Source organism: Mercenaria mercenaria, chromosome 15 (genome assembly GCF_021730395.1).
Source record: "Mercenaria mercenaria strain notata chromosome 15, MADL_Memer_1, whole genome shotgun sequence".
Classification (NCBI taxonomy): domain Eukaryota; kingdom Metazoa; phylum Mollusca; class Bivalvia; order Venerida; family Veneridae; genus Mercenaria; species Mercenaria mercenaria.
The window spans coordinates 38,973,986-38,986,059 of NC_069375.1; the positions used below are offsets into that span (position 1 = coordinate 38,973,986).

At 34.6% G+C, this 12,074-nt stretch overlaps 2 protein-coding genes across 2 annotated transcripts; one reads left to right on the forward strand and one right to left on the reverse strand.

Moving 5' to 3' along the window:
- Window positions 1-529: 529 nt before the first annotated feature.
- On the reverse strand, window positions 530-3,688 carry LOC123551732 (sulfiredoxin-1-like). Its single transcript, XM_045340875.2, has 2 exons — window positions 3,349-3,688; window positions 530-2,514 (listed from the first exon to the last, which is right to left on the reverse strand). The coding sequence occupies exons 1-2, from the start codon at window positions 3,664-3,666 to the stop codon at window positions 2,305-2,307; spliced, it is 528 nt and encodes a 175-aa protein (XP_045196810.2). The 5' UTR covers window positions 3,667-3,688; the 3' UTR covers window positions 530-2,304.
- A 2-nt stretch (window positions 3,689-3,690) lies between these two features.
- Window positions 3,691-11,242, forward strand: LOC123551740 (von Hippel-Lindau disease tumor suppressor-like). The gene is made up of 3 exons (XM_045340888.2): window positions 3,691-3,803; window positions 7,157-7,512; window positions 10,589-11,242. The coding sequence occupies exons 2-3, from the start codon at window positions 7,179-7,181 to the stop codon at window positions 10,753-10,755; spliced, it is 501 nt and encodes a 166-aa protein (XP_045196823.2). The 5' UTR covers window positions 3,691-3,803; window positions 7,157-7,178; the 3' UTR covers window positions 10,756-11,242.
- Window positions 11,243-12,074: the final 832 nt, after the last annotated feature.

Here is a 12,074-nt window from a genome sequence, read left to right on the forward strand (position 1 = left end):
GATGGTGAACAAGTGTTGCAAGTTTTAAAGCAATAGCTTTGATAGTTTAGGATAAAAGCTGACGTAAACATAAAACTTAACCAAGAAAACTGATTTTCTAAGTCCAAAAGGGGCAATAATTCTTGCAAAAAGCAAGATGGAGTTATGTTTCTTGGTGTACAGGGTCTGCTAATGATGGTGAACAAGTATTCCAAGTTTCAAAGCAATAGCTTTGATAGTTTAGGAGAAAAGTTGACCTAAACATAAAACTTAACCAAGAAATCTGATATTTTCTAAGTACAAAAGGGGCCATAAATCTTGCAAAAAGCAAGATGGAGTTATGTTTCTTGCTATACAGGGTCAGCTTATGATGGTGAACAAGTCTTCCAAGTTTCAAAGCAATAGCTTTGATAGTTTAGGAGAAAAGCTGACCTAAACATAAAACTTAACCAGGCAACGCCGACGCCGACGCCGACAACCGCTCAAGTGATGACAATAACTCATCATTTTTTTTCAAAAAATCAGATGAGCTAAAAACTGTCAAAATGTATTGCCTTAAATATTTCTTTTTATTGTTACATACACAAACAGACATATAAATGAATTTTTTAACATGTGATAATAATTATTGAATGGTCTACAGTATTAGCAGGTGTAATGATAAATATTTTCAATCACCAAAAATAAATTGATATAATATATCAAGACTATATATCATATATAGTCTTTAGGTTCTGTAGTCTACACACAGAACTGAATTGAAAGGCTTTTCCAAGATCACCATTGCTTACAAGACTGTAACAATATTAGGGAAGGGGAAATAAATAATGTTTAACCTTTACCCTGCTAAATTTCTAAAATGGACTGGTCCATCATTCAATTTGGGCAATATCATTTATTATTCAAAGGGATTTTTACTGAAAATTTGCCGACTGAATAGTGAACAGTGCAGGTTACAGGTTAAACAATATGGCATTGTATTTATTGTCACAACAATTAAGAATAACAACTTGAATTTGATGCAGTATTCACTTATCATGTTGACCACGTAAAAGGCAGGACATTCTGTCGCCATATTTCGCAAAACTGAACAAGTTATTTCCATGCTGTACAATGTACAGGGTTTTTATTTCCTTCTATAATAGGGGCCTTTCCTCTCAGAAAATTCCTTTTAAATCATGCAGTTTTCCCCAAAAATTTACTTTACATTAGGTTTTTTTAATTCCCCTTTGCCCAGATACCAAGCTATTTCCCCCCACCCCCAAATCACAGGCTCGGGCCCCTTCCCTTCTTGGTAAAAAAAGAGCCCTGAGGTATCATCTAGAAAGCTATACAAAATATGTTTCTAAAATGAAAGTAAAATAATTTTAGAAGCGGATGACGTAAAAATGTAAATAATCCTATCTTGATTTATAAATAATCAAAGACTAAAATAGCTGATGAACTGACATCGTTACCTTAATGACTTCATGTTACCATATAGTTTTTCAAAAAAGTATTTCAGCTGAATGTGTATACATTTGTAATAATAAATTATTATTGTACTAGGTTAACAACTCTGAATTTATGGTGTTAATTATCTTGTTCTTTAAAGTTCAAACCATATGACATATTATACATGTTATAGAGATGTGAAATCCAAAAGGTAATAACATAACATGTCTGGTAAGAATGCAACCTAGAATTACAAAAACAAAAAACAAAAATAATAAGATGTGCTTATTATTCTAGATAGGTGGGAGATACATTATTTTATGAAATTACCAGTAGATACATAAATATGTTGTTACCATTTATCAATTTTTAAATTATGAGTACAAACATAACAACAATATATTAAGGTTACCGTAGTGGATCCATAATGACAATTAGCCAATTGAGCATTCTTTGTATGCAATTTCAGCATTGAATTTTCACGTTTTTATGGCAAGCTGTGTACACATTGAGCTACATTTACATCCAAATGGCCGAATGAGAATAGAAACAGAATTTGCAGTGTCATTACAGGTCCTCTACCTTGATACAGAAAGAGATCGAATCTACAGATCTTAAGTTTTATTACTGACATAACTCTGTTTTAAGGTTTACATGGTGTTTCTTTTTGCAGCCAGTTCAGAGTGGTCTTTAAGACCCTGGCAGTGGTGGTATTGACATGCCTTAATGTTTCACTGAACAAATTTCTTTAAGTCAATTCATAAGCTCTACTGAGTGTTTTTGCTTTGACATTCTTATAAAACTTTTGGTGATAGAACACTGAAAATCTCCTGTTTTAGGATTCCTGACACTAGTAAAAAGCACTTTAAATATTCGAGCTATCACCATGTATCACAGTAAGTCTGGAGTTGACCCTCCGAGGTAAGTTTTTAGATTTTCTACAGTAGACTTAACAAGTTTACATGGTATGGTTTTCATTTTTAATCGTTTATATGCCTCATATCTGTGACATCCTCCAAAGGAATAGAAGTAATCTCCTCCTTGTCTACCTGTTATCCATAACACATCAATTGGAGGAACTTTGTCTCTTGTGCTTTCATCCTGAAAGCAAAATTCTTGGGATTAGAATTACACTTAACTATCGTGAAATGCCCACATGGTAAAAGTATGTAAGACAAGCTCGGGTATGTTTTATTTTAACAATACTAAAATAAAATTCTTTTAAGAATTAGAGAGTAAAGCTGGTACTTAATTAGGTTAGGATATACCTTGTTCAGTACAAGTCACTGACCATCCGATATCGTTTAACTGGAGCAATAAATTTAAGACGTTGTGTCGGATTTTCCATGAAAATCCTCTGGATAAATATTTATCAATGTATATCTGTCAGTTAGAAACTGTCAACTAGACTCTGCATAGCACCATAGGGATCCGTCACGTGCTATGATAGAGGGGAAAAAATTATGATAGAGGGGATTTTTTTTGTTTAAAATGTTTTTTAGATGAAAATTCAAGAACTTATATGTGAAAAAAAAAATCATCCATAAATAACATAAATATATTTATACATCTAAAAAACATTTTAAACAAAAAAAATCCCCTATATCATAATTTTTTCCCCTCTATCATAGCACGTGATGGATCTCTATGCATAGCACAGTTGGGGATAATACACACAACAACAAATGAAGCTGCCATGTGCCTGTATGTCTTTCTTAGAGGCAGCTTGACAGCTGACAATCAATATTAGAGAAAGTTCTGAATGATATTAGGAAGTTATCAGTTACACGAAAGAAAACTGTAAAAAATGAAGATTTGTACAGAGTCTAGGAATACTCTGCATATATACCGACTTCTGTTACATCCCAAACTGTTCTAAACGTGCAGCCTACATTTCTAGGAGAATATACACTGAAAAATAAATCAAAAACAGACCTTTATAGTTTCCATCAGTGATTTTACTTTATTCTCATCTAGAATAGATGGGATTGGTCTGATCAGAACATTAATTGGAACATCATGGACCTCTTCAACATGGTTGGAATGCACACTGTCAATTTCTAAATTCCTGTCACACTCGCTTTCTAACATGTTTTTGTCAGATTTACACGATGTCATTGGGAAACCATTGTTTGATTTTGAAGAAGAAATACTTGTTAAACAGTTTACTTTATCTTGTACACAGATGATAACGTTAACAGTCAATAATATAGTAGAAACACGTGAAGAAAAATTTTGACATTTGTTCCGCATCGCTGGATACGGAAGTAAACTTGCGCGCGTAAGAATAAGCAAATTATGTTATTTACAAAGCTTTAGAAGGAGTCGATAGTTGATTATGCCCCTTAGTTTAATTAACACCATTTGCAGAGAAATAGGTTATTTATCACGTAAGCATATCTTTTTTCATTAAAGAGCAAATATAACAGATTCATCCAGTAATATAATGTAGTTTCAAATTATAAGTATTTGAAAATAAAGACACGGGTGAATTGGCACTATGGCTTAGTTGGAGAAACGTCCACACTTAACTTGGCCAAGTGACACAAATATCCTGTTTTCTTCTATTCTCAGGCCTAAGGGTTTGTTTTATTGCCAGTAACAGATTAACCATTTTATAAACAGTATTTGGGTGTTATTTTGTAGAAAATTCACTTGTCTTTCAGATGGAGCTATGAGATGTTACAGAAATTATCCCATTTAATTCAGTTTGTTACAGTATCTGATACCACAGGTGTTTGAACAGTCAGGGGTGTAACTGTTTTAAGTTACGTAACCTATTTCAGTTACTTCTTCAAGCATTTTATAACCTGTATTAGTTATAAAATATAGTTAACTCAGGTAAGTTATTCAAAAAAGTCTTTTTGCTGTTCTCACAAAGTGACCTTTAAAGTGAAATTAGTAGCAAACTGAGGCTAATCAAATTCTCTTTTAGTCTGAGCATGACCTGATAAGCATAATGGGATAATAATGAGATATTAAGAGTTTTATAGCTTTAAAGCTTCTGCGTAAAACTTTATCAGCCTTGCGTAAAAATTTTTACTGCATAGCTGGAAAGATAAAAGGTCAAGTATTCAGGAAATAATTGCATTAGTCACATTCAAAATGAGGAATTGGCACAGGAGGGCTTTGTAATATTTTATGATAACTGAAACAAGTTATGAAAGTTTAACCAATAACTCAAATGGGTTATAAACTGCAATAACTTGAAACAGTTACACCCCTGACTGTTGAATATGAATGAAATATAAGCAGGTTAGATCTCATAGTATATTAGGTGGGTGGGATATGGTATTGCATATATTTATTGATAGAGCTTCAAGCGCCTGTGCTGATACCACCTTCAACCACAGAAATGGACAGAGTTTCTCGTATTTCAGTGGATTTAGATTTGACTCTTCATCACAAACAACTTGTCATGCTTGTACTTGTAGAATTTAAAACATTTGAATTACCATTGTGTAATAAAATGATATATTCTGTAGTAAATACATCAAGAAATATGACAGTTAATTGCATATTGAATAATTTATGGCAAATTTGCTAACACCACCAGAAAAAAATAAGGATTTGTTTGAAAATTCAGTAAAATGCCAATAGTTTATCAATTTGCATTCAGATCACTTGAAATTCTCAGTGTATCGGTTTTGTACCATTCCTGTCAAGAAAATAACAAACATTATATCATTTGACAAATTAAGGCAAAAAACAAGAATATGAGAAACCCTGAGAATATGAGTAACAGAGATAAAGGAGGTGGAACAAACCTCAAAAGAAGTTTAACTGTTTGTTTTAGTTGACTTATGTATGCTTATCTGTTAATTCTAGCATAAAACTGCTGTTATTGTCACTTTTCGGGGGTGTTTTAACAGGAGAGAAAACGTGTGTTAACAAGGAGATTCTCGCGCTCGCGTGCTGTTATAACACCTTTTTATATATGCGCATTCCGTGGCAAAGCGTAAACGCCATTCGGCCCCAAAACGGATAATTCAAAACGAAATGACGTCAACGTAAAAAACAACTCAGACATTCCCGCGCATTTCGTCGGAATTTAATGACATTGAGTGACAATGTGTTCATTTATCAGTTTTTTACGCGTTTTATGCTAGAATAGCGTTAGCGCATGTTGATTTCGTGTTATAACATCTGCAGAATCCCTCAGGATATGTTGGTACCCTCGCCCTAACGGGCTCAGGCTCTAACCAATCCCTCGGGATTCTGCAGATGTTATAACACGAAAAAACATGCGTTATCCCTACATTAATCTACAGATTTTATTACCTCAAATTACTCAGATTTAAAAATTACAGCAGAAGGTGCTATATAGTCTTTCGCTCAATCTGACTAAAGTTCTACGTGTTTTACATCTTCCTTTTCAGCCCTGTACACTTCGACGAATTTCTAATTGGCCACCCTATAAAATATGATATTATGCAACATATTTAATCAATAAATGTAAGGTCTGGTTATTTTGGTATTATACACACTAAATTAATCTATCGATTTACAGAAAGAAAATACGTATTCATGTACAAAATCATCCATGCCGAACGGTAGGTGCGAAAATAGCCTAGTATATGCTTGCGGTCCTCGTGCACGGCTTGGTAGGCTGTCGTATTTTGTAGGAATGTATTCTTCGTGGATTGCCATTTATTAAAAACATAACATATGGCGAGAATGAACAATGTAGCACACGCTCAAGCCGTCTGAAAAGATTCGTGCCGGCACCCCATCAGACAAGTATGTTACGCGTCGTTATAAAAGTTGTAATATGTTTTATTATTTGTTATTTAGTGCAAAATACTGACAGAAACATGTTTTCCTATCAATCTGTTAAAGTGGAATGGCGTAATTTGGCCGATTCTTCTACCTCATATCCGTGCCAATCGCGATATAATGTTGGCACTGGATAACGCACCATGTGACGTGGCTAGAGGCACACAAGTTATGCTTGGGACACTCCAATGGCCTGCAAAAAGCCCGTATTTAAATCTGAGCATGTGTGGGACCTGTTGAAGCGCGAATTGCACGCCCAGTTTTCTTCACAGATACATTATATCAATGAGGACAAGGTGCCGTGCTGTAACTGCTGCAGCTTATGGACATACAAAGTATTAAAACGAAATCAAATACGACGTGATTTTGGTTTTGCAGTTTTTGTTTTCAGGGTGTCCATGTTAACCCTCTGTTAAGTTTTTTTCCCCGTGATCGAATTTCAATGATTTTTGTTTTATATATTAGGAATAAATTGTATTAAACTTATATTTGGTTATTTGTATTTTTCTCCGAATACTTTTCCTGTAATATGATAAAAACTAGGTGGCCAATTAGAAATTTGTCGAAGTGTAGATCTGATGACAGTTCATTCAAATTCATCTCAGCATGTTGTGCAGTTTTAACATTTAATAGAACGGATGCAGTGGTCCAGTGGTAACACTGTCTGACTACGAAACTAGGGGTTGTGAGTTCGAGGCCCCGCTTCTCCAACTAAAAATTACTAACATCGGGATGAGAGTCCAGTGTATGGGTGCTTTACACCTAGCACACTAAAGAACCAGGGAAGCTTCTGGAATTGGAGTGTTTTCTGGATCTTGCACTATCCTCCCACTTAGATAACTAACAGTCTTCTGGAGGAGTCGCCCATATAGGTTTCCGATTGCAACTATAGATAAACTTATATACAAACAAACAATTGATATCAAATCTGACTATCTGTAGTTTACATGTTTATTCTGTGTTCCAGGTGTTTTTTTGGTAATGCTGACATGGGAGAAGCGGAACAGAACGAAAATGGGGAGCCGCTATTGAAGTCAAAGAAATCCATTCATTACTCATTTTTAAGGTTTTTGAACAAGACAAAAAGAAAGGTTGATGTGGTATGGGTAAACTATGAAGGTGCTCGTGTAAGGTATAAAACACTGAATCCTGACCAGTTCCTGGATATAAACACATTTGCCGGTCATCCATGGATATTCTTTGACTCTGAGACAGGGGATAAGATGGTGGTACAGTTGAAGGAAGTGTTTGAACCTGTTGCCTGGAACTCAGAAGGAAATAACTGGCCGCCACAGAGAAAAGTGGTTAATATCACAATTCCAGGTATGCATTAATTATGTACTGTATAGTTATGACTCAAGTATGCTGGGGGAGAAATGTTAATTTAGCATTGTCCGTCGGTATGCCACAAAAATTTTACCAAGCAACATACTCCTGTGATGTCACTGGGCAGATTTACACCAAACTTCACAGAAGTGATCACTCCTACATGCATGCTTTGTAGTGCCTTTTGTCAGCATGTTCCAGTGTGGGGTTTTTCGTTGGTGTTACGTCCCTTGATTTGTCAAATTTTATTATGTTTTGACCATATATCATATTTGGCCAAATACAAAATGCTGTTGATTCAAGTTTACCTTGTCTGCACAACTGCTCCGATACCACCTGGGAAATTAACACCTTACTTCATAAAAGAGATCAGTGTCGAGTTTAGTTCTGCATATCATGGACATAGTCTGGTTCAGTGATTTTCAGCGTAGTTACGGCCCCTTATTTGTAAAATTTTATGATGTTTTGGCTATACGACTACATGTAGATTCCTGTGTCATCATACATGAACACACAGTCACATACAAATATAATATCATTACTCATCTATATTTATTAAGAGGAAAAATCTTCATGCCTTATTATCCCCCGACGAAAGTCGGAGGGATATAGTTTTGGCGTTGTCCGTCCTTCTGTCCGTCTTTCCGTCCGTCCTTCCGTCCGTCTGTCCGTCCGGAGCCATATCTAGGAAATGGTTGGGAATATTTATTTAAAACTTCATATACCTGTTCACCACTATGAGTTCTTGCGGCCCGTCAAGTTTCAGTCAGATTGCCCAAGTAACACCAGAGTTATGGCCCTTAGAAGTTTCTAGTGTTAACTATATAGGGTACTATAAATTGGCAATTTCTGCATCTAACTTTAATATTTGACCGTAATATGACCGATAGGCACTTATTTTAAAAATAGGATTCTTAATCAGATTTGCCTTAAGCAAATAAACATAAGCCATTGGCAGATATTTCACTTAGATTCGTACCTATTGTTCAATCATACCTGGTCAACATTGACCTTAGGGTAATACATAGGAAATTTATTCCACCAAAGGCCTAGCTAGTTCTGGCATATACCTTAAATTCAACATGACCTCGGGGTCAAAATTGACCCCGCCCCAGGGGTCACTTGATTTTACATAGGAAAATCTTAAAAATTTTTCTAATAAACCAGAAGCCTAGACTTAGATATTTGACTGTAGCATTGCCTAGACACAAAATTTAAATCAGACCGGGTCAAAATGACCTGGTACTATTTTACATAGAAAAATCTTCAAAATTTTCTAAAATAAACAGAAGGCCTAGAGCTTAGATATTTCAACATGAGCATTCCTAGTGACCCTACAAAATTTGTTCAAATCATGACCCCGGTCAAAATTGACCCGCCTCAGGGGTCACTTGATTTTACATAGGAAAATCTTCAAAAATTTTCTCAAAATAAACCAGAAGGCCTAGAGCTTAGATATTTCACATGTAGCATTGCCTAGTGGACCTCTACAAAATTTGTTCAAATCATGACCCCGGGGTAAATTGGCCCCGCCCCAGGGGTTCACTTGATTTACATGGAAAATCTTCAAAAAAATTTCTAAAAATCAAACATAGCTGAAACATGTAGCTCATATTACTTGGTGAGCGATCCAGGGTCATCATGACCCTCTTGTTTTTCATTTTTAATTTTCCTACAATATTTATAATCAACATATGAAATTTTGTTTCCTCTCCAGTTCCCCCGCACCCCCACACCCTTAAAAAATAAATATATATACATATATATATTTACATTTCTTTTTTTTTCTTTTCTTTTTAAATGTTCAAATCTTCAAAATGTTAAGTTGTGACTGCACAAGCCTTGTCCTCAGTCATGTTCAAGATATCTTACCAGTGTTCTCATAAGGACATCTGTTTTTTTAAGTTCAAATGTACATGTTAAACAACAACACCTGGTGCCAAACCACTCAAAGACAATATTTCGTTCCAGTTAAACTTCAAGCTCATATTTCAATTAACTGCATTTAATTTTAAAAGCTAAGCTTATTACAGTAAGCATATCCCATTCAAAATAAATTCTTTAGTCAGGATCAAAGTATCATACATTTATTATGTACTCTTTAATTAAACATTTGTTTTCTGTTAAATTGATTTTGACTAATGAAATTATTTGCTTCTTATTAACATCCTTAACTTTTTGCCGGATATATTTTTTTGCCATTCCTCACCACAAACCCTTTCGGCGGGGGATACCAATTCATCAAATTTGCTTGTTTCAAAATAATTTCACAGATATTTTCTTTGCGTGACTTTATCAAAACTGTTCAAGCAAGCTTTGAAACTTGAGAGTCATTTAGATGAAATAGGGTCAAAGTATATGTCACAATTACAAAAAAGATATTTATTTAGCTGGCATCTTTATAACTTTGGTTAGAATTGACATAACTGTCACCACAAGAAATAGCTTTGAACTTTGTCACTGAACATACTGAAAAGAGAAAAATAATAACCAATTATGAATGAGATATTATGATGGATCTTGGTATGCTGGTAACTTAACAGGACAGACTGGTTGGGTGATTGTTTTGTGGCCACTAGGGTCAGGGTCTCTATTACATCAAGGTCACTGTTACTAAAAATAGAAAATGATTGATAATGTTATCAGTGTTATGTGATAAATTTATTAGACTAACCAAAATGGTAATAGTTGTTTAATTATTAAATCCAGCTTGCTTTGTTTTTATGACTGATCAAGATTTACAAAAGTATTGTAACGGATTAACACATTAACTAAATTGTAAAGCTTCAGTAATGTATCGTCTCATTCAACAGTACACTGAACATAAATGATAAATAATAAACATTCCCTCATGGAAATTTAATAAACATCAACTTAATTGACCAGGTTAGAAGATTCTTTACGCACAACTGGTTAATCAGTGCCATGTTTTATCATTAATTCTGTGACTTTATAATCTTGGGTCTGAGCATACTAATTATTTTGCTCAAAGCAGTAATTTTGTGATATTCGAATACAATGTACTGTTTAATACCATACTTTGTAGCTACAACCCGCTTTCTCTTCATTTCAGTATACAGTCTTCAGGAATGTTGTCTACTGAAGTTGCGAAAACTTGTACCAAAGGACCGTATCAAAGATCTTGAAATTACAGATATACTGAAGGAGGACTTAAAAAAGATTATGCTTTGCAGGGGGTCGGAAGTGATAACACAGACTGCGTCATCGTCAGTCACTTGATTTATAAAATCAAAAAGATGTATATTCTGGAGATATTTGTATACTCTCAAGTCAGACAGCTTCAGTCTTTGTTCTGCAGCATGACCTCAGGCAGTTCATTTTGGAGATGTGTTTTTAAAAGTTGCAGGATTTGATTGGTTGCTTCTGAGCGTAGACTTGAAATTGACCAATGGCAAGGCTGCATTAATAGACTGGTCACTAGGTGACTTTCTGTTACCTTCTAGGTTTAAACTGAAATGTATGTGTTATGTGAATTGTTTTTCATGATTTGTTTCCAGTGTTTGGTATTGAAGAAAACGTTATCACTGTTTAAAAGATAAATTTTGATCAGTGTTATTTCAAAGGTTTTCATAAAAAAAAAGGATTTTATAGAAAGACACCTGTCAGGTGTATGCATTATTTGTGTATAAAGATTTTATTATAAATCCACACTGGATATATTGTTATTTAATAAAGGTGCCAATTGTTTGATACACCTATTTCATGATAGAGTTTTTAAATGTTACTTTTGATATTAAAAACTATTACATGACACCTTATGTAAGTCGCCAGTCCATAGTTTGCACTATATATACATTGTATGACTGGTCTATATTCAGCATTGTTTACTGGGCTGGTAAGTGGAAAAATAGAAATGAATCTGAAAATTAATTTCTTATATCATGTTATAAAACAGTGGATGGCTTGCCAGTCAGCTATCAGAACTATTGGCCTTGATTAACTTTGACATTGGGCACAAATTTTGACTGTTGATGGGTGAGCATTCAATAAGTGTATGATATTGACCCCTCAAAGAAGAGAGGTATATTGTTGTGCTAGGTAGGTCAGTTGGACTATAGACATTTTTATGGCCAATGCAGGCTTTCAAGTAGTCGTACTTTTTCCTACTTTTCCTACTTTTTAAGTCTGTTCCTACTTTTTTCCTACTTTTTTTGAAAAAACTCTTACTATTCCTACTTTTTTATCTAAAGAAGAAAAAATATGTTAACAAAATGTTGTTAGTCTATTTGTATAATGAATTTTGTTACATAATGTAAGGACTGATGGTGTACTGGTGAGGCTCTAGAGATATTTTTAATATGCTGCTGATGACCTCTTCATTATATGAGTTGAATATTGACGTTGATATTGGAGCGTAAGAGGTTGCAGGTAGCTATGTATAATTGGGACCTCAAAGCATCAAGAAAATAGAAAGACCTAATATATTGTGCTGCTATGTAATTGTTAGTAAATGTACAAGATTCAGGCCCAGATCCAGAGCTGGGAAGAGGGTGCCCATGCACCCCCACCTCCCCAGTTTGCTGAGAAGTGACCTATAG

Coding starts and splice junctions, on each gene's coding strand:
- LOC123551740 (XM_045340888.2), top strand. CDS start 7,179: ATGGGAGAAGCGGAACAGAACGAAAATGGGGAGCCGCTATTGAAGTCA. Junction 7,513..10,588: donor GGTTAATATCACAATTCCAG/GTATGCATTAAT, acceptor TCTTCATTTCAG/TATACAGTCTTCAGGAATGT.
- LOC123551732 (XM_045340875.2), bottom strand. CDS start 3,666: ATGCGGAACAAATGTCAAAATTTTTCTTCACGTGTTTCTACTATATTA. Junction 2,515..3,348: donor CACTGATGGAAACTATAAAG/GTCTGTTTTTGA, acceptor TTTTGCTTTCAG/GATGAAAGCACAAGAGACAA.